This window comes from Ochotona princeps, chromosome 9 (genome assembly GCF_030435755.1).
Source record: "Ochotona princeps isolate mOchPri1 chromosome 9, mOchPri1.hap1, whole genome shotgun sequence".
Lineage (NCBI taxonomy): Eukaryota > Metazoa > Chordata > Mammalia > Lagomorpha > Ochotonidae > Ochotona > Ochotona princeps.
The window spans coordinates 56,511,803-56,533,931 of NC_080840.1; the positions used below are offsets into that span (position 1 = coordinate 56,511,803).

General features: G+C 39.2%; 1 protein-coding gene across 1 annotated transcript in view; it reads right to left on the reverse strand.

Moving 5' to 3' along the window:
• Positions 1-22,129, reverse strand: part of EYA1 (EYA transcriptional coactivator and phosphatase 1) — a 146,917-nt gene that overhangs the window by 39,636 nt on the left and 85,152 nt on the right. The window contains exon 11 of the mRNA XM_058668725.1: positions 1,403-1,492. Coding sequence (XP_058524708.1) covers positions 1,403-1,492 — 90 coding nt within the window. The remainder of the gene's footprint in view (positions 1-1,402; positions 1,493-22,129) is intronic.

Here is a 22,129-nt window from a genome sequence, read left to right on the forward strand (position 1 = left end):
CTATTAACATCAGTAAGCATAAAGAGTTTGTACCGAGAACAAACTATCTACTTGGTCTCTATCTTTAGAAACAAACAGAAATGGTGGGTAAGAATTTTTACTGAACTGAATAGCAAAGAATGTGCTGGTTGCTCATGGAGTGAAATAGAACCATAAATCAGGAACAGCTTTCGCAAATAAGCATGATTGCTAAGCTTTCCTAAAGGCAATTCTGAACTTGTCATTCACTCAGACTATTCCTACCTTAGAAAATAGTCATGTCTCAGACAGAATTTCCTTAAAGACAGTATACACTTCAAAATGTGAAGGAATTTTATATTTTACCCTTAAGTGTAAAAATAAATATTTCACTAAGGAATGGAAGGGAAAAAAAGCACATTTAAATAATTTTATTGCACTGGAAGTTGCCAATTCTTCTGTGAGTAGTTTCATTGAAGATGAAAAGAAATCAAAATACAGGACAGATGTTGAACAAACCACATTGAAGTTCTGTCACACCCTGGCATTTTTCAAATGATTTTGGCTCATCTGTTAAATAAGGTGCATTTTGCTTGATTTTGAAAAGGGAAACATGCGGAAATATTTAAAGGCCAATTGCTGCCAATTAACTTTGATCGGTAAAAATTCTATTTGAATCTTTCAGATTCCTGTCTGAAATAACATACATTTATGGAACCTAGTGAAACAACAGCTTGATGATTAATGCCTGTTGGCAACCCTACCACAGCTTTCTTAACAGTGGAATTTAAATAAATAACTGTCTCTGTTAAGAAGAGAGTTTAATGTAGTTAGGATCATGTTTTCTCATAATGCAAACTGAAAAATAGTATTCATTATTAAGAATGTCGCTAACCAAGAGTATCATGTTTGTCAGGCTGGTAACACATTTAGCTAACCATCATACAAAAGTTCCCCACCAGTCATAATGAACCAATTTGGCATAAGAAACCCTCGCAAATGATGTCTGACTATAATACCCTGCAACATCGCCAAATCAAGTGGACTATGTAGAAAAAAAATAGCATCCAACCTAACATGTTATGATGCAGGCAGTATTGGAAATATCACCACTTCTGCTGGACTGCAAAAGCAGTACCTCCCCACAGAGATTGCATAACTGAGAAAAATGCAGCTTCTGTTAATTAACAAAATCCAACACGTAAGAGTCTTCTCATAAAATCCAAATCCAAATCCAGACCAATGGTCAAGCGAGATCTAAGTTGAAAACTCAATAGCCAAAGCAAAGCAAAGCAGAACTACCACGAAGGTGGAAAACTTAGAATGATCAAATATTTTATCTCATCATTCCAATTATAGGTTAAAATAGCCCAATGCTATTATAAGACCCATCTTCATTTTTCAGACATATCACATGAAGTATGTATGAAACAATAGAACTTACTTCTAAGTCGTTGAAAAATAGATGTGTATCAGCCAAGTTGAAAATCATTTCTTCCATCCGCAATCCAAGGGAAACTGAAGTGGGTGGATCCTACAAGGAGAGTTTCACAGGTCAGGATCATAAATACCAGAAGATGCATACACACATTTTTACATGAAGAGGGAGCCAGCACCAGCAAAGGCAAAGAGCAAAGGACACTGAGGGAGGCAGGCTTGGGTGGCCCTTCCTGTGCACATTTTGTTGTGTTTCAACTTCAATGGGACTTATTTATTGAGAATGTCCACAGTGTTCTGGTTCTTTGCATGACGAAGAAATCACACATTGCTTAAACCATTACAAAGATATGCCACCTATACTTTCTGAAACATCAGAGGACTGTTCTGTTCTAGGTGTCTATTTCAGCAGGACAATCAGTGAACACAGAAGCTGCTGTGAGTTCCAAACGCACTGTCAGAAGCATCAGAAGAGGAATACACTGCTGATTAAGTTGGAAAGAATAGTAAGTAGAATTTTACCCTAGAGGACAGCTCTCCATCATTATTTGTATTTAATCAGACTGCTTGTCAATTTTGAGTAAAGGTTAAGTTAGAAGTGATGGTCACTTTGGGCATCACGAACCATGCTAACTCACAGACCTGACCTGGATGTTCAAGTGACACTGTCCAGGCATCAAACAGCCAGTGTTCTATATCCAGCGGAGTTTGAGCCCCCTGAAGTGTACAGTCATATGCACCTCATGAACCCAACATTACACTCCACAGTTGCATAGTCAAATCTTCTAGGCACTTCAGATTCTAATGACACTATTGGCACTGACAGGAACTGGGATGAAATGCAGATATGTGCCATCTTCACAGTGCTGCTCTATTTATAACACTTAAAATCCAAGAAGCAACATGACTCATGATGGAAGAGCCCGCATTATCAGTGAAGAAAACATTTCGTATTCTACACAAAATTGTTGAGGATTTTATTTGCATTCTAGAAACATGAACAATTTCCATAGGTATGGTATTTAAAATTTTTCCAAAAACAGTAATTTCTGGTTACATTATTTTACTCTCACAGAAAACCTAAGGAAGAAGTACAGCATCTACTCGTATAACTTCTTACCCCCAGAAAGCAGAATTAGAGAAACAATGCTTTCAGGTAAAGCTATCTGTCTGGCTTGGGTAATGTATCCCCAGAGTCTTCAAGTCTTACGTTAGAGTCAAGAACGTAAAATTCAAACAAGGTTATGATTTTCACGGACTTTCTTGCATTGTGTTCTGGACATACTTTCTAATCTCATGACTTTCCCATGTCTTCATCCCTACTCTCTATGTAATAAAACCCATTCTGCTCTTGAGCAGTCATCATAGGCCCCACTTCCTGTAATAGGAGGGTTCTAGATGAGGGAGCCAAGCCTTCTCTTTGCTGGCCAATTTTGAAGTTCTGTGTGTTCATGGAGCCTGTTTATTAATGTAACAGAATGCTAGATGGTAAAAATAGTGTTCTCATATAGAATAATACAAATGTTGTTTCTCTATTTAACACAACTATACATGTTAGTACACCCAGCAGGGACTTGGAATGGAGAGATGGGGAAACCTGCTGGGCACCTACTATGAAACAACCAAGCACAGCCAGAGAGGTAGAAATGCCATCCATACCCTTCTAGCATGGCCCACACCCCTCAAAGGCTACCCAACACAACAAAGCTGTCCTCCTTCTCTCTTCTCTGCCAGGGGTGTTAGGAAGAAAGGGATGAATGTTTGTGAAAACTGGTTGGGAAGCTATTGCTTGCCTGACTCTTTCTGGCCCCTTCTTTGCCAGCCAACTGACAAGGGAAGGGATGCTGAGGACACAGGACAAAGTCAGCGATAAATTGACCAAAAGAAAAAGCAAACATGCTTTGTAAGAGGATGTGGAGGAAATAAAGACACAGAGGCTAATGGAATGTCCCCGAGCTGGCTCAGGAGAGACAAATGAAAACAATTCCCTCAACCTTCCCGTGAATGATTCATAATCCTTAGCATGCATAAAGGGTCCCTTTTAATACTACCTGCAATCTAGGACATGTCATAGGAAGCATTAGAAACAATTTACACATAAGGGAAGAAAGGTTAACTCATTTACTCTAGATTACACAGGAAATTGCTCACTCCTAATGATAATAAATATCAGTGAGAGTGCTAAAAAAAAAAAGTCAAATGTTCAAATATTCCCCAGATCAGAATTAACCAATAGGGGAGGCTCAAACAGCTGTTCTGAAACAAAACATCTGACTAAGGTGTTTACTCCCTCTAGTTCAGGCCAATAAAAACACACTGACTTGTCTCATAACCGTGTCAGTGAACCTTTTTATGTGGCAAGAGTGGGGACTTCGCCACATTTATTGAATTGCCAAGTGTGGAATTTATGTGCCACAGTATCGTTTCTTTTTAAAAAGTATTATTTCTCCTTGATATGTTGATTATTTATATGGCCATCAAAAGAATTACTCCATTGTTTGCTAAGGTATAGCACACTTTAACTTTTCTTCATAAATTACAGTAATGACTTGCTAGTTGGAATACTAATAAATTTTAAAGGCTTGTTCCATCCTGTGGTAAAATACAACACAGATGTTGGACTTATTTACCTCATAATATTATTTGCTTTTGTTATTACAGTCATTCCTTAGTAGTTTTTATACCTGCTACTCCGTGGTATTGTTACGTAACATTTATGACACCAAAGCACAGTTTGGCAGTTGACTGGAACAAGATAATTTGAGAACGGAAATAGGCTCTAGTTGAAGTAGTGATTTTCAACCATCTTTTTACTACAATACACCATAAAAGAAATTAAATTTTACACCATGATCTTGTAAACTGCCTCCCTTCCCTCCCCTCCCTCTCTCTCTCTCTCTCACACACACACACACATACACATGAACATGCACACAGCTGAAATTAAGTTTTGCGAAGTGGGATTTCACTAATTGTGTGGAGTACACTATGAGTTTTTCCATTTCATAGTCCTGTCATGATCTACAATTTGAAAAGCAGAACTGCAGGGGACACAGACTCTGTGGTTTGAGACAAGAGCACTGCCATTTACCAGTATGGAGATTTGGGCACGATATGTGAACTGGCAGTGTGTAAAGCCATTTCAAACAAAAAAAAATCAGAAGAGTAGATAGCTGTATGTAGTGATTTGTTGACACAATTACAATAGCTGGAATACTTCTAACACTAGTTGATTTCAGTTTTTTATTGTAGTAGAAAATATTTCAATACCTTCAAAATTTTTGAACACCACTGATTCAAGTCAAACACAACAAAAGCTAATACCGTACGGCTAATAAATTTGTCATACCTTGATGGCTTATTTTGGCAATATTTAGAAGATGGAAAAAGGCATTCTTAGAGAAAAACTGAGATGTGAAAACCACCACATCTTTGGTTTAATATTAATTTTTGCTAATAGCTAATTTTCTTGAAATAACAAATTCCAGGGCAGCAGTTACAAAATGGTTCCTTCTTTCCAAGACATCATTTTTTTTTTTTTGTTATATCACTTTGAAAAAGAAATCCCTCTGCCAAGCATTTCCATTCTTTTCTGGCCTTCACCTCTGCATGGCACTCATCAATGCTGTCCACCCTCTTCCTGACCTAGCGTCTCTTCTGGTTGTCTATGATGCTACAGGTAGAGGCTCAACTCGCTAAGCTCCCCAATAACCCCCTTACTGATTTATTATTTATTTATTTAACTACAAAGCCCTTTATTTAAAAGATGACAATGGAGACACTTAAGATAAAGTGACCTTTATAGAAAATACTGAATTTAATCTTAAGTTGTTAGTGTTCTGTGCTGAACATTCTTAGTTAGCTGATCTTAGGGGAAAAATTGGTACATGAATAATGAAATAATTGTATATAAATGATACATTGTTAAACATGTTCATTAGCAACCGTTATTTGCCTGGTTAATGAGTTAAATCAGGTGCATGAGAAGTCTTTCTTCTTTAAGGAGCTGGATAAATAGCCTCAGATTAAGAAGACCCCGACAGTAATGCACGCAATCAACATTTTACAAAACATGTACTTTGAAATTTAATTCCCTAGTCATAATGGGATAGAGAGTGAAGAAGTTCAAAAAGAGAAACTATAATAAAGTGCTTTCCTATTTTTTCTTGTTATATGAGGGAAGTATTCCAGCCCTTAAACCAGGAAAGTTTAGTGAAGATCTTTCCTTAAGCAGTCCCTAACTAAAAGAATATATGACATCCCCTTGCAAAAATGAAATTTAACCCTGCTCCTAAATTATGTGAATATGATATTAAACTGCAAATATCGGAGCAATATTTTGAAAGTGAAGAAGGCCTAATTACAATGCTAGGCTATCCACAGCTGTTTTCAGCACATCAGACATACTGTGTCTACTGAACAGAAGGTTGCAGTAGGTAGAACAATTAAACAATGATGGAATCTGCTGAATGTCAGTAAACCGAAGCCTAAAACAGCTGTTATGCCTTCATCTTCTATCAAGTACTCTTTAATTATCCCATTGCTTCAAGTCTTTTTCTTATGTTTCTGAAATACAAGAGACTTAAATTTTCATCATCGTACACTCCATTTACCAGCATCATTCCCCAAGCCACTGTTAGTGTGTTAATTGTTTCCTATTTATTTTTTTCACACTGATAGTGTTACTGAAAAAGATCTTCATATGATGAAAATGCTTATCATGCACTGACTCTGACCCAGAAAATCTAGCATTTTAACACCTTCCGTATTATAAAAGAAAATGTTTTAATAAGAGAAAAACAGTCTAGACAAAATCAGTACATAGAACTTTTGAAATGTAAGCACAGCCTTCCGAGAGACTAAGTCAGGCTTCAATTTACCATTGGAAAACACATCACTGAGTTTAAAGTAATAAAAGAAAGGAGAATCTTTAAACGGATGTTGGTACTGGATCACCAGAGGACTCGAACATTGTTTTTCTGGCCTGCTTCATTTCACAGATAGCTTGGACATATCAGATATGTTAAGTCATTTAAAATGCACCTTCTGGTTAACACCATCCACACAGTGCTTTGCATATTTGATGTTAGGGTGCCATCGCTCCTGCGAGGCTATGCATTTGCTCCCATAGTTCAGTCCTGGATACAGAGCTGGTGAGAAAATCATCTGAATCACCTCTTGACTGCACAATGTCTGATACAGTCCCAACATAGGGCTATGCCAGGGGCACTCTAATGTGTTACTTAAGTAAAAGCAAATCCTCCAGAAATAATTATGGTCATAACTTCTATCATAATTCGAAGGCAAATGCACACAGGCCAAAAGGAGCATTAACCTCTGGGGCCCAAGACCTTCATCAATAAAACGGGAATAAAACAAGCTTTTCTCTGAGATTACACTTGGCAATACATTTAAATTTCTGGAAATAGTATCTGGCTAATAGGAAGCTACTGTTTACGCACGTGCCAGTGGTTGCTCTGACCCAGTTGGCTTAGCCCCTCACCTGTCTCAGCCTTTGCCTTCGATGCTGTGGCCTAGTATCCCTGTCTCATGCAGACCAGTCGGTGTAAGAGCCTAGTTCGGCATGATCTATGCTCCATTCTGAATTCTGTTCTTCCTTGTGAGTTGAGGTTTGCTCGACCCTGCCCAGTCTGCCACCTTTCAGTTGTAGCTTGGTTACACCTGAAGTGGGCAGGATCAGGCTGGATTATGCAATACCCATCGGTTCACGTGGAAGACAGGGCTGGAAACAGAACTGACTCAGCAATTGCAACGACCAGTATGTGCATAAGCTGACTGGGGCGACAGATGGTGCCAGACCCTGTACTGGCAAACATACACAAGAATCAGGTGTGGGATCACCTCAGATGAAGTTTCTTTGGAGATCCCTCCAACTGAACTGCTGATCTCAGAGCCCCAACCATGAAGAGACTGTCAGCCAGTGGATTCTGAATAGATTTCATCGTGTTTGGAACAGTGAGATTGATAGCAATTCAGAATTGCTGAACTATCAAAACTGCTTGAGCAGGACGCTCAGAGTATGCCCCACATCGGGGACCTGGGATGGGTGGGAGGCTGGGTGGGGCTTCTCCCTTTGTTTCTTCCCTGACCCCAGACACAAGGGAAAAAAAGGATATTAGTGTGGAAACAATGCTCTTATTCACAAAATATAAATAAATAAAATAAAATAATAGCAGTGAAACACACATTTCTTTTTGGAAAAACATAAATGATCTATGAACTATTAGCAAAAAGGAAGAAGAAATAAAAGAGAAATGTGAATATAATTAAGCTTCTAATCTGGCTCCTGGTTTGTAGGGAAAGAGGGGCAATGAAGGAACTGATTAACGATATATAAGGGACACAATCAGAAAACGTAAACTCTAAGGAACTCCACAGGGTAGATGTTCTGGTCACATCAAAACACTGAAAGCTACAGCAGCAGAAACTTCAGCAAGAGGTTACAGTTCAAGACACTTAAGATAGGATAGGGGGATACTCAATTCAAATTAGAAGAAAACCACCTCAACATAATAAAATATATAAAAAAGCCTACACAGCTAACATTACACTGCATGGTGAATGTCTAAAATTCTTTTTTCCTTCTCAGATGAGGAACAAAGAAAAGCAATCCCCTTTTCCTTTTCTATTTAACAGAATACTGGAAGTCTCAGCAATTGCGCAGGCAGAACAAATAAAAGGCAGCACAACTGTAAGGGAAGAAGTAAAATGATCCCTGTCGGCAGTGATGTAACTGATCCTAAAGGTTCTACAGAAAATAATTCCTGCAAGAACTAATAATTCTGTGCAGGTGTGGGATACAAAATCAATACACAAAAATCAGTTGTGTTTCTACACACTAACAATGACCAATTATAAATTCCATTCCTGATAGCAACAACAGGTTTTTAATGATTCAGGAATAAACTTAGCCAAGGAGGTCAAACACTGAAAACTACAGAAAGCATTGCTGAAAGAAACTGAAGGAGACACAAGGAAATATAAGACATCACATACACATGCAACCTAACACTTAACAAAGTTAATACTATCCAAAGTAACTTACAGATTTACTAAAATCCCTATCAAATCTATGCTGGCCTTTTTTCCCCCTTTCTGAGAGAACAAGTCATCTGAAGCATATATGGAATTTTAAGGAAACTTGAATGACCAAAACAATGTTTAAAAAAATAAAAAGCAAACTTGAAGTTGTTACACTTTCCGGTTTCAAAACTTCTTTCAAAGTTATAGTGACAAAAACAATGTGGCTGTGGAATAAATACAGATATAGTTGGAAAGGACTAGAAATCATAGAAATGAATTCTACATATATATGAAATGATATTGAAACCATTCAATGGGGAAATGATAGTCTTTTCAACAAGTGCTACTAGGTAAATTGCATATCCACATTCAAAATAAATTGTTTCATCAGTGCATGCCACACACAAAAATTAACTCAAAACCGATGAAAAATCTAAACAAAGGAGAAAAATTATAAAAGTCTTAGGGGAGGGGCCTATCACAGTGGCTAAAGTTCTTGCCTTGCATGCAGTGGAATCCCATATGGGCTCTGGTTCACGTCCTGGTTGCCCTACTTCCCTTCCAGCTCCCTTCTTGTGGACTGGGAAAGCATTTGAGAATGGCCCAAGGCCTTATGACCCTGTATACTCATGAGAGAACAAGAAGAAGCTCCTGGATCCTGGTTTCAAATTGGCTCAGCTCCAGTGGTTGCTGTCACTTGGGGAGTGACCCATGGGGTTGAAGATCTTTTTCTCTATCTCTTCTCTCTGTAAATCTGGCTTTCCAATAAAAATAAATAAATCTTTTCAAAAGTCTTAGGGGAAAGCTTCATAACACTGAGAACAAAAGTGATGTTTTAAATATAACACCAAAAGCACAGGCAAAAAAGAAAATATACAGTTGACTATATAAAAAATTCAGAACACAATGAACACAGTGAAAGGCAACCCGCAGAATAAGATCAAATGCTTGCAAATCATGTATTTGATTAGCAGTTAATACTCAGCACAGATAAAGAATTCCTATAACTGTCAGAACTATCTAATAAGCCAATTGGCAGAAGTCACCCAAGTATTCCACTGATGAATGAACGGATAAATTGTACTTTGTATGTCCAATGGAATATCTAACCATAGAAAACAAGGAAAGTCTGGCACGTGGAACAACATGGATGTCCCTTGAGGATGTTGTGCTAAGTGACATAAGCCAGAGTGACAAATGTGATACATGATAAAAAAATAACACCCAAAATTCATAGAGACAGCATCTAGAACTAAGGTTTCTACTATCTAAGTGGTGGAAAAGCCAGGGAGCTGTGGGATGGGCACAGACTTTCAGTTTCAAGTCATAAAAGGGTTTTGAGGATTTGTTGTACATTAATGTGAATGGTTATAACACCACTGAATTGTACACACAAACTGGTTAGGAAAACAACATTTATGACATGCATATTTTAACACAACTAAAAATTTTAAAAATGGAAAGTGTAACTATTGATTAAACATTTAGAGACATTAAGAAAATTTTAGTCTTGCTAGGTGGCTAAGGTATTGACCACCATCTATTATTTCTAGCCTGAAAATTCTGTAAGTGGCATGTCTCACAAGGATTTATTTTGCTTTTATTTATTTGAAAGGCAGATATATACACACAGACACAGTGAGAGAGAGACAAAGAGCAAATGTGTGAAAAGAGTACAAACTTCTATCTTCTGGCTAACTCCTTTAATGTCTGCGATAGGGTTGGGCTATGCCAAAGTCAAGAACTTGGGCCTTAATCTCAGTATCTCACATAGGTGGCAGGGATCCAACTCTTGAGTCATCACTTGCTGCCTTCCAGGGGGTGTATCAATGGGAATCTGGAATTAGAAGTGGAGGAGGAACTCCAACCCAGGCACTGTGTTATGGGTTGTGCATACTACAAGCAGCAACTTAGTGGCTGTGCCAAGTGTTCTCCCCCTAATGGAGTCTTAAACACATGCTGGTCTTAAAAGGTAATATATATATATAATATTATACTATGTGTGTGTGTTCTTTGAGAATTGAGTCTTTAAAAAATGATCCTTGGGCAGCATAGGATAACAGGTAATAGGTGGGGTACACATAAACACGATTAATTAAAATTTTATTTTTATGAAAGTTGGACAGGTTATATTTGGTCTACTTTTCTATGTACATGGGCATTTCTATAACAAAACAGAACTTATATCTTAACTTGGCTGTCTTTTGAAAATTAAACCATGGAACAAAAATACTGTCTTGAAAACCTAAAGGATACCAAAATCATATTTTAAAAATATCAAAATCTTCAAAGGCAAAATGCAGAAGTCTGATAAAGTTCCTCAGCACTAGCTCTTTCACTGGGAAGCAGGTGCTAGGACTTGGTTAGGTAACCTGTACTTGGACTTCTCTGAGATCTAGAATATACACAAGGGCCAGCAATGCTTTATTCTTTCTTTTCCTCCTTTCCTTTTGCTCCCTTCCTTCTTCCTTCTCTGCCTCCTTTCTTCTCTGTCTGTCTCTCTATCTCTGTCTCTTTCTCTCTCTCCATCTCCCTCTCTCTCTTCTCTTTCCTCTCTTTTATCATAGGGAGTGTTATCTTCTAGGAATCCAGAGGAACTTTACCATTTATAACTGAAGCACAAGACTTCATCACATACATTTATGAACAGCATCACTACTCAATGAAATCCTAGTGTAATATAAGAATAGCAGAAAACTGCAAAGCATCTCCTTTAAGGTTTCTGACATTTATTGTTCGACTTGTACAGCTCCTGTGGATTCTAATTTTCTTTTTCCTGATATACTTGGCATTCTATTACTAGTTATTTCTATATAAATAATTCCAGTTACTAGGGTATATCTGCCATAAATAACAAATACAGGGAGACTTGCCTCTCCCTTAACATTATCCCTTTGGATTCTGCATGTTTACTCTTACTAAATTAAGGTGATGTAAGTGCAGTGTTACTTCAATGACAGTCATTAAGATTCTTTTTTTTTTTCTGGCACTAGCCTCCTTTACACATTTCTAAGCTTTCTGAAGGCAAGAATGGTGGTTAAAGACCAACTACAGTGCTGCATGTATATTCCATAAATTATAGAAGATGCCCTTTGTGACTTTTTGAATGATTTGCATTTATTAAGCCCTGAAACAAATGGTGACCAAGACAGGAGAGCAGGGTGTGGTCAGGTGCATGTGCTCTGGGTGCAAGAACCCATCTGACTAATGGGTAACTAGAGAAGGGTGCCATTTGGTGTCACAATTTTCTGAAATACCTCATGGGTGTTTTCAATGGTCATTACCCATAACTCAAGCACTATGAGCTGCAGGGTTAGGGTACTGAAGTGTTTGCTCCTTCCATTATGAAAAATTCTTTTGATGGTGCCTTGTTGCAAGTACTTCTAATATAAAGACCATACAGTGTTAGCATGGGAACTTATATTCAATAGAATATCACTATGAATATTTTGGAGTCCACAGGAAAGAGCAGTGGATACATTCCTATATGTAATCTGCTTTATTTCTGTTCCCAATTTGAAGTAAATGCTGTTCAGATTACTTTGTCATTCATTATGTTAAGAACTGTGTTCATAGCAACTTCCACTGGAGAGTGGGAACTGAGATGGTGGTAGACCGGACTGGGCAGGGCTACTGCACCAGTGCGCTCATGCGGACCAGATCAGGGAAAAACCAGGCTGGGCTGATTATTCCTACTGGTGCATTCCACAAATAGAGTGTGTGAGGGTTATTGGGGCTTGGTTGCAGCAGAGGCTGGCACTGGGGGGCTAGCTCAGTCAAGTTAAACCACAGAACCACCTGGAGAGTGCATAATCTGGGAGCGGGAATGGCCTGAGAGGGAAATAGTGGGCTCCTCCTCTTGGGAGGGCACGAAAACTAGGACAGGGGCTGGGGTGGCTAGACAGACACCCAACAACTTCTGTGAAGGCTGGATAGCTGAGCTGGTTAGATGGGACAAGGTTTTATTAGCCATTGACATCTATGAGAGCAGAAGGGAAGGTGGGTCAGACTGGATTAGTATGCCACACAAACAGGCAAACCAGGGTAGGGGGTGGGCCTGGTTGGGGTTATTGTGTGTCGCTCTGGCTAGGCTGCAACTCTCACTGGTTTATGTGAGGGCTGAGTATGTGCTGGGCAGAACCAGGATGGACTGCAAACACCCATCGGTTCCAGAGAACGACAGGGATGGAAGCAGCACCAACCCAGCGACAGCAACCATCAGCTGATTGGGGTGATGGACTATGGCAGGCCCTACACTTGCCAGCACATACAAGAACCTGGTCTGGGAATACCTCAAAGTTCCATTGGGATCCCCCAATCGAACTTTCGGACTCGGAACGCTATCCATCAAACGACAAGACAGAACAAGTCAACCAGCCACCTCAGCTATATGTTGGTAATGGAAAAACTGGGCAAACAGAGACTCTATGATGGACTGTGTCAACCAGGGGACTCTCCAGCAACTGCAATGTGCTTGGAGTGACGAGAGGGGCAGCAATGCAGAACTGTTGAATTATCGGAACCACTTAGGCAAGACCCTTGGAGCATGCCACACATCTGGGACCTGGGGTGGGTGGAAGTCTGGATGGGGCTTCTCCTTTAAAATCTGCTTTTACATCAGGTTTATTAAAGAAACAATATGAAACTAAAAAAAATTATCAGGAAAAAAAAAAGGAGAGAGCATGTGGAAACAATGGTCTTGCCTACTTTCCTGTAGCCCTTGACCTCTGTGCTCTAATCAACCATGTAAAGATTATCAAAATAAAATATTAAAAAAAAGAGCTGTGTTCATTACATCTGTGCTACTAATGCAAGTACTTGTACATGATATTTTGTTCTTTATTTTGTGGATAAGTACTGGGAAAATGGTTTTGAAGGAGGGATGTACTCATTACCAATTTCCTCAACCTAATCAAGAAACCATATTTTTCTATATTGTAACTGTGTCCACCATGATGGCCTACAGACATCGGGGAAGAGAGAAAAGAGGTAAAATCTGACTTTATTGATAGGAAAGCCAGAACAAATCATGTCACCACATTGCTTAGTGACCCTTCTCAGAGCAAAGCTTGGAGAATGGACAGGAATGTAGAACTTAATGGTGATTTTTAAAGAAAACATAAAGTGGCCAGACACTATTTTACTGATCATGTTGCATAACCATACAAAATTTTTCCTGTAGATTCAGCAGTTTTGTACCCATGACAACAAAATATCTTTTTTTTTTTTTCAAACCTGGAGCTCTGCCTACAGCCAAATAAACCAGAGACTTATCACAGACTGGCCACAACTGGCATCATCAAATGATACAAATGCTACACATCAGAGACAGAGAACTGCAGATACATTCTTCCCAACTTCAGCTTGTGTGTGATCAGTTCTGCAAGTTCCCAGGGTTTCTGTAGCCCCCCAGATGCCCTGCATCTTTTTTTTAAGGATTTATTTATTTTTATTATAAAGTCAGATATACAGAGAGGAGAGACAGAGAGGAAGATCTTCCGTCTGATGATTCACTCCCCAAGTGAGCCGCAAAGGTAGGTGCTGTGCCGATCCAAACCCGGGAACCTGGAATGTCTTCCGGGTCTCCCACACGGATGCAGCGTCCCAAAGCTTTGGGCCGTCCTCAACTGCTTTCCCAGGCCACAAGCAGGGAGCTGGATGGGAAGTGGAGCTGCCGGGATTAGAACCGGTGCCCATATGGGATCCCGGGGTGTTCAAGGCAAGGACTTTAACCATTACACTATCGCGCCGGGGCCTGCCCTGCATCTTTTAACATGTGACTCCAGCCAAAAGCACAAAATCACCACACAGGTCTCAGCAAAGTCTGAGCTCACTGCACAAACAGATGACCAAAAGAAACCTAACACTTTTTAATTTCTTGTTTTAAGTGAAGATGTTTTAATGGAATATACACATACACAATTGAAGCTGCCTGAGAAATGATTTGCTTTACCTATTTCTATTGACTGCTTCTAAAAATTCTAGTTTTGATTCAATGTGTGTGTCCAAGGATCTTCAAGACTCCAAAGGGATGAACAATTCAAGGGAGATTTGACTGTCGTTTTGGGGGGCTTTAGCATGGCATCCAGAATGTTTCTCTGAGTATAAACTGCAAATTCTCTTTTTTCCTGTTGTCTGCAAATCTTAAAACTGTTTAACCACCCATGAGCATATCTCCAACTTTTATAAAACTGTTTTAAAAGTTATATCCCGGGCCCGGCGGCGTGGCCTAGCGGCTAAAGTCCTCGCCTTGAAAGCCCCGGGATCCCATATGGGCCCCGGTTCTAATCCCGGCAGCCCCACTTCCCATCCAGCTCCCTGCTTGTGGCCTGGGAAAGCAGTCGAGGACGGCCCAAAGCTTTGGGACCCTGCATCCGCGTGGGAGACCTGGAAGAGGTTCCAGGTTCCCGGCATTGGATCGGCGTGCACCGGCCCGTTGCAGCTCACTTGGGGAGTGAATCATCGGACGGAAGATCTTCCTCTCTGTCTCTCCTCCTCTGTGTATATCTGGCTGTAATAAAATGAATAAATCTTTAAAAAAAAAAAGTTATATCCCAAGATTTTTTTGTGTTAACACTGTGTTAAATATACAGATCCTGTGTATTTCATCCTGTGTGTAACTTATTTCAGTGTTATTATGAGAACGAAAAATATTAGTGAAGAAGTAGGTTCTCTATTGCTTACATATACCAGTCAAAGATAACCAGCAAAGGGGTTCCTGTTTATGATGGAGCTCTGATTAACATGACTTTTATATATTTTTGCCTACTATTATTTTGCTTCTATTAGCTTTTCTAATAAGTTTTAAAAAAAGCAAAATAAACCTAAAAGGTTAAATTCTTGTAGGCATTTGAGAACTACTTTGATGCTTAAGTCATTGTTCCAGTTTTACAAAGCTACATCATTTTAAATTAGAAATTGCACTTCGCAAGAGAATAAGTCCATTTTGCCTTTTAATTAATATCCTAATTAATATTTTCAATGTACAACCACATTTGAGATATGTAATTAATGCGTTTGGTACCTGTCTCACTTACATCTGCAAGATCAAAATCTACACAATTGCACTTTTATCTCTGATCAAGAAGTAATGTCAGCATTACTTTTAAAAGTGTAGAAAACAGAATCAACATGGCAGAATAGGGTAAGGACACATTTAAACCGAGAATCATTAGCCAGGATGAAGCAGAGTGAGCACATTCCAGAAAACAGTAGAGGACAGCTCAACAGCAGAGGAGCACTTGGAGACTAATGGACATGGAAAAGCAGTGGAGACAATGGTGCGGTGTTGCAGTGACCAAAACCCAGCGGCAGTTCAGCAAGTGGCAATTGGAGCTCCACCAGTGGTGTAAGCTCTACCAGAAGCTAGGTGTGAACAGGAGTTCACAGGGAGTTCAGGAGGTGAACCTAGGCAAAAAACTCTCCATCCTGTTGATTTGTTTGATTCAACCAGGAGTAGAGAAAGAGTAGTAGACCCCAAGCAGGCAGTGCAGAACAGCATAGATTTCTTAGTCCACACCTCTACCAGAGCTGCATTGGGAGCCATTTTGTGTAGGGAGGCAAAGGCTGTGGGATAAGACTGGGCACGCAGTAAGCTGGAAGCGAACTCATTTCTGGCTCAGTGCATTGCACCAATGTGGCATCTTATAGGTTCAACCAAAAACAGGTCTGGGTGGCACCCAGATCTAAAGTCCAGCATATTAAGAACTCCACCAGAGGCACCTCAGGTGCCATTGTGTACAGTTGTGAGATTGGAGGGACAACAGTAAGCTGCACATGTGTTTAGTTCAGAGCAAACGCACTGAGATCAGTGTATTGCACTGATCCCATAGGGAAAATAATATTGACTTTGGCATCTTACAGATCAAAATAGGTCTGGGTAGCCCTTACACCTAATGGCCCGCAGGTTCTGGCAAGATAGCACCACCAACAACCTAGATATTTAGGATACCTGGTGTTTCACTATTCCTGGGACTGCTCAAACAAAAAGTGGGAGAAAGGCTGTGCAGAAAATGGTGCAGCCACAGCATGGAAACACAGCAGGTAGAGAATTGTGAGCCAGGAACTGGGGCTATGGAGACCATGGTAGAAGCATAACACAAAAGTTCAGACCTGAAAATCCCTGGAGGGAGTGCACAAGTGACTGCAAACAAAGAACTGGTTGCCAACTGCAATCAGTAAAATCGAACTGTAGACTTGTGGATGACATAGCTTAGAAACATATCCTAAAGAGAAAAATCTGCTAACCAGAAGTATAATGACCAAGAGCAAAAGAAGAGACAGAGTCACAACGAGTATTACTGAACACTCTCCTACAAAGGACCAAAAGTCTTTGTCAGTCTCAGAGTTAACAGAGCAAAAACCGGGGGGAGGAGGGGAGTGAGGAATAAAGAACTTTAAAAGCTTGTTATAAAGCTTCTTATCAACAACAAGAAGTATATACAGGAATTTAAGGAGTATATTACACAAGAAAAGCAATACTGAAAAAAATCAAGCAGAATTAATAGAAATGAGGGCACAATGTAGCAAATTAAAAATTAAGTAGAAAGTATCAATAACAGAATGAAGGAGGTAAAAGAATCTCAAAATTAGAAGATATTTCTTGCTAAAATTGTGAAGCAATCAAAAAGCTGGAAGAGGAACTGAATCAAACTAAGAAAAGCAATCAAGAATTAAGAGACACTATTAAAAAGCCAAACATAAGAGTTATGGAAGTTCTAGAAGGTGTGGAAAGACAAGTTGGGTTTAAAATGGACTCAGTTGGGCCCCGGCGCCATAGCCTAGCGGCTGGGGTCCTCGCCTTGAACGTGCCGGGATCCCATATGGGTGCCGGTTCTGGTCCTGGCTGCTCCACTTCCCATCCAGCTCCCTGCTTGTGGCCTGGGAAAGCAGTCGAGGACGGCCCAATGCATTGGGACCCTGCACCCATGTGGGAGACCCAGAAGAGGTTCCTGGTTCCCGGGTTTGGATTGGCGTGCATTGGCCCGTTGTGGCTCACTTGGGGAGTGAATCATCGGACGGAGGACCTTCTCTGTCTCTCCTCCTCTCTCTGTATATCTGACTTTGTAATAAAAATAAATAAATCCTTAAAAAAATAAAATAAAATGGACTCACTAAAGTAATAAAGGGAAACTTTCCTAATGTGGAGAAAAAATTGAGAAACAGAATACAGGAGGGGCACAGAACTTCCAACAAGGTTGATCAAAAGCGATCTTCATCATGACACATGACGATCAAGCTCTTTTCAGTTGAATATAAGGTAAAGATCCTTAAATATGCATGTAAAAACATCAATTTATATATAGAGGAATGGCAATGAGACCCTCAGCTGACATCTCATAGGAAACTCTACAGGCCAGAAGAGAATGGAGCAACATATTCCAGATTCTAAAAGCAAAAAATTGTTGGCCCGGAATAATGTAACTAGCAAAGCTTTCCTTGCCTTTGAAAATGAAATAAAATTCTCTTACAGTACAGAAAAGCTCAAAGAATTTGCCTCTTCTAGAACTGCCCTACAAATAATAAAGAAGTTCTTTACAGAGAAAATAACAGCACCACCAAAATCAAGGCAATTGTGAAGAACATCCCAGCAAAATAACAACAGAAGACTAAATCAATGAATAACCCATTGCTAAAATGATAGGACCAACTTATCACCTGCTCATATTAACCTTGGATTAAATGGATTAAGCTCCTCAATCAAATGTCATAGATTAGTAGACTGGATTAAAAACACAAAACCTATCTATTTGTTGCCTACAGTAGACATATCTCACCAACAAACATCTATGGAAACTTTATCTCATGGATGTTTTTGTTTTTATTTTCATTTCTTCAAAACAGTTTTTTCTCATTAAATCCTTCACTGACTCATCGGTCATAACGTAGCATAATTTTCTTCAAGAAGGTTCTTCATTTTCTTTTTCATTTCTTCACTGACACATTAGTCATTTTGTAGCATGTTATTTAACTTCATGGCATTGCAAATTTCTATTTTTTTCCTGTTGTTAATTTTATTTTGTGGCTTTTCACTGAAGGGGATGTATACTAACTGTGTAATGGAGACTGTCACATCCAGATATGAGGATGCAGTATGCATTTCTACTTCCAGATCCAAGATTAACTTCCAATAAAACTGTTAAATATATCTTGACAATAGGATGCTGGACTCTCTGCCATTATTCATGCCTGCAATGATGATGGACTTAGGACAATTTATGAAGAATTATACTAATGTAATAGTATACGGGAAATCAGTGTGGGGGGTGGAGAGTTGGGGAGTGGTTAAGGGAAATCCCAGAGCTTATAAAACTATATCATAAAACTACAAATAAATAGACATACATATACATGTATAACGTTTGTAGAAAATAGAATTAAAAGTCTATTGTTGTGCAAGAAGTTTTTGAAATCCATGCATGAATTTCCATAAAACATACTTCTTACACTTTTTGAAAAACCCTAGAAGGGTCTGGATGGATTTTAAAAATCATTGCACCAAAATGAAATATATTTTCATTTTTAACAAAATTCTTGAAGCAACCTTATACATTATGTTTCAAAGCTGCTATTTAAAGTGAAAAATCCAATTGTGGAAATACTATCATCATGGAATAATCAAAGAATAAAGACCCAGAGCTATTTTATATCCTCTGAGACCACATGCTAAGTAGCATAGCTGATCATTGTGTACCTCCTTCCAGAATTCTTGTCCTTAAGTGTGTTCCTTTCAAACAATAGAATGAACAGACTCTGAACACCTCATGCTATGAATGCAACTTAAAAGCATTACAGTAATAAAAGTTGGAAGAAGTAAAAAAAAACTGCTATTTAAATAATTATCATAGGTTAGAAGAGCTACTAGAATGTGGTTCAGTTGTTTCATTAAAAAATTACAATTCTTAGGATATGGCATTTCCTTTTTGATTTTGTGGAATGCAACACAAGGTTCCTACATTTCATTTTTACTGATCCTACTGAGGCAGCCTTCACTGGCCACTGCCGTGTGATGTGGCTTTGTTTATCGTAATTTGTTGGTCAATGTGAGACTGTTCCTGGGTTTGTTTAAATCAACGAGAAATCGTAGTGTTCACCAAATGAGTGAGAAAAATGATCTGCTTTGATGGGCTTACCTAATTTATTATTTAGACAATGACAGCACCAAACAGGTCCAAATAGATCCTGGATGTCATTTAAAACAAAACAAAACAGAACAAAAACCTTCCTCCATTCAAGATTCTTTTAGAAGAAAAAGAAAAAAAGAATCTGAAAAACAAGACCAGGAACTCTATACAGAAATAGTTTATTTTTAAGGCCCCATACTGGCTGTCCACAGGGGTAGAAGAACTAAGGATGAGTTTGGCAAATTAGCTCTCTTATCTGAAATACACAAAATGTATGCGAAAATGTCATTTCTTCGAAAAAATTAGTAAAGCTGTTTTTTAACTATATGCAAAGATTTTTGGACCTGAGAACTCCATTGCTTTTCCTCTTGGCATCAAGGGAAATATTAAACCTTTTCAAGTTTATATGACCCTTCCCCGAACAGCTGGCATGAAATGTCAAGTTTTGGGAGCTGGGTGTTACTCTGGTGCCAATTAAGACATAATCAGGATTACCATGAGACATTATATGCACATGAGAAACAAATCATGCTTGGATCACTAGTTGAATTATTAAAAAAAAAAAAAGAAGTCCAAACTTGTGTTGGGGCTAAGCAGGTCTTTAACTGATTAGATATCTGACACTAAGAATGCACTAATTTTCTTTTACTTGAGACTCCCTTTCACTAACGTGAAAATAATACCCAAGTAGAGAATGAAAGAAAAACCTCCAATCCAAAGGTTAATTTTGATTGTGGAGAAACCCAATGAATCCAAAACACAGTACAACTGCCAAACAGTGGTACAAAAAGAAAGAAAGAAGAATAAACCCAAATTGGCCTCCACACCTATGACCCAGGCAGTGCCAAGTGAAAAGACTTGAAAGACTCAATGCTAAATCCAATCAGAAGCCCTATCCAGATTTCATTTGTAGCTACTCCCCTATTTCTCTTTTCTTTCTAGTGTTACTGCCTCTCTTCAGCCTTAACTAATTCCTACCAGGACTGCATAATATTTTTCTTTGCTATCACAATCTTCTTGGTTTTATGCTTCCATCATGTCACTCCACTGTTTTCTTATTGTTCATGGCACCCCCAAGCCTAGGCTAGAAAATCTTGGCCCTCAATCTTCCTCTCAACAATTGAGGGCAATGGCCCAAGACAAGATAATTTTTCTGGTATTGCTAGTTAATAGATGTGCCTCCTTGGATCAACAATTTGATTTTTCTATACTAGTTTCCTGTTTCAGAAAAAGAGGCTACTAATTGACAATGAATGTGAGATAGTAGCATAAACCATACAAGCTGAACACAGATGCAATACTTCTACCTGTATCAATACATTTTCTGCTACTCATCTCCATTTCTGATCACCTAAACATACTTTGTAGAGATTTTCCCCTTTTGCACAGCATTTCAGTCACTTGCAATGATCTGCTCCCATTCCCTTTTTTCCTCTCATTAACAAAATTTGCATACTTGCTGACTGCTTCCTTTAATTCCACCTGCTTCCTTTAATAAGCAAGCAGTAAGAACTGTTAGTTATGGAGATTTTCTCAGGTACTTTCATTGTTCTCCTAACAGCTCTACTTTGCTTCCATATTAAAGCTGGAAAGATCACAGCTAGATCGAAGCCACTGGGCAAGAGAGATTCAAAGCCAGCCAGAGTGCAGTGATGATTCCTCTTCGCTCACTGCATTCCCTTTCATATCCATGCCTTTAAAAATAACATAAAATTCAGCCCAATATTTCAGTAGATGGAAGGCAGAAGCTGATAGTAAAAAGGAAAACGAACCAACATGTGCAGAAGGGCAAAAACAATGGGGATAGCATTTTACTCAGCTGAAAATTTCTCTGGTGTAAAATAAATTGACTGTTTTGAAATTTTGGATTCTGTGTCATTGTATAGTACCCAGAAGTCAGCTATACAGGTAGACATCATTTCACCATTTTGATCAAATGTGCCATTGATACACAAATCAGAAAATGAAATAAGGGCATTGCTCCTTGGGGTTGCAGTGGCCACTCATTGATCTCCGTTCCTCCAACCAAGAGCCTTGGACCCTATTCTGCTAAGATGGCCAGAGCTGCCATGGAGCTTTGAAGTACACTTGGGTTCATTCATTGATTCTAGCTGCCACCCTCTCCCTGGTTACCAACAGTCATTTTTTGCATCTCCCTGGGAACCACAGTGGGGCCACATTTCACAGAATCCCTGACACTGAGCTGTATATATGAAACCCATGGCTCTGGGGTGATAGTGTGTGCTCCTTCTCAACCTGGTCCACAAAATTCCCCACTCAAGCTGCCCTGCTTCTTCTCTGTGGGGGTTAAAATGCTAATGACAATGATCCCGAGGCCCCATCAGACACATGGTAAAGATGGCACTGTCATTATCTGCACCACCAAACCTTGGTCAAATGAAGCCAGAGGTATCTATGCTAGACTGTTAAAGAACAAAGAGACTTATCTATTCCCATAGTGTTTGCAGCCCTGTATTTTGGCCTCATGTATTACAGACATTCTTCCTGTGTTAATGAACTCATGTGTTAGTCTGTGCTTCCTTGGAGCCCCGATTCAAACATGACAG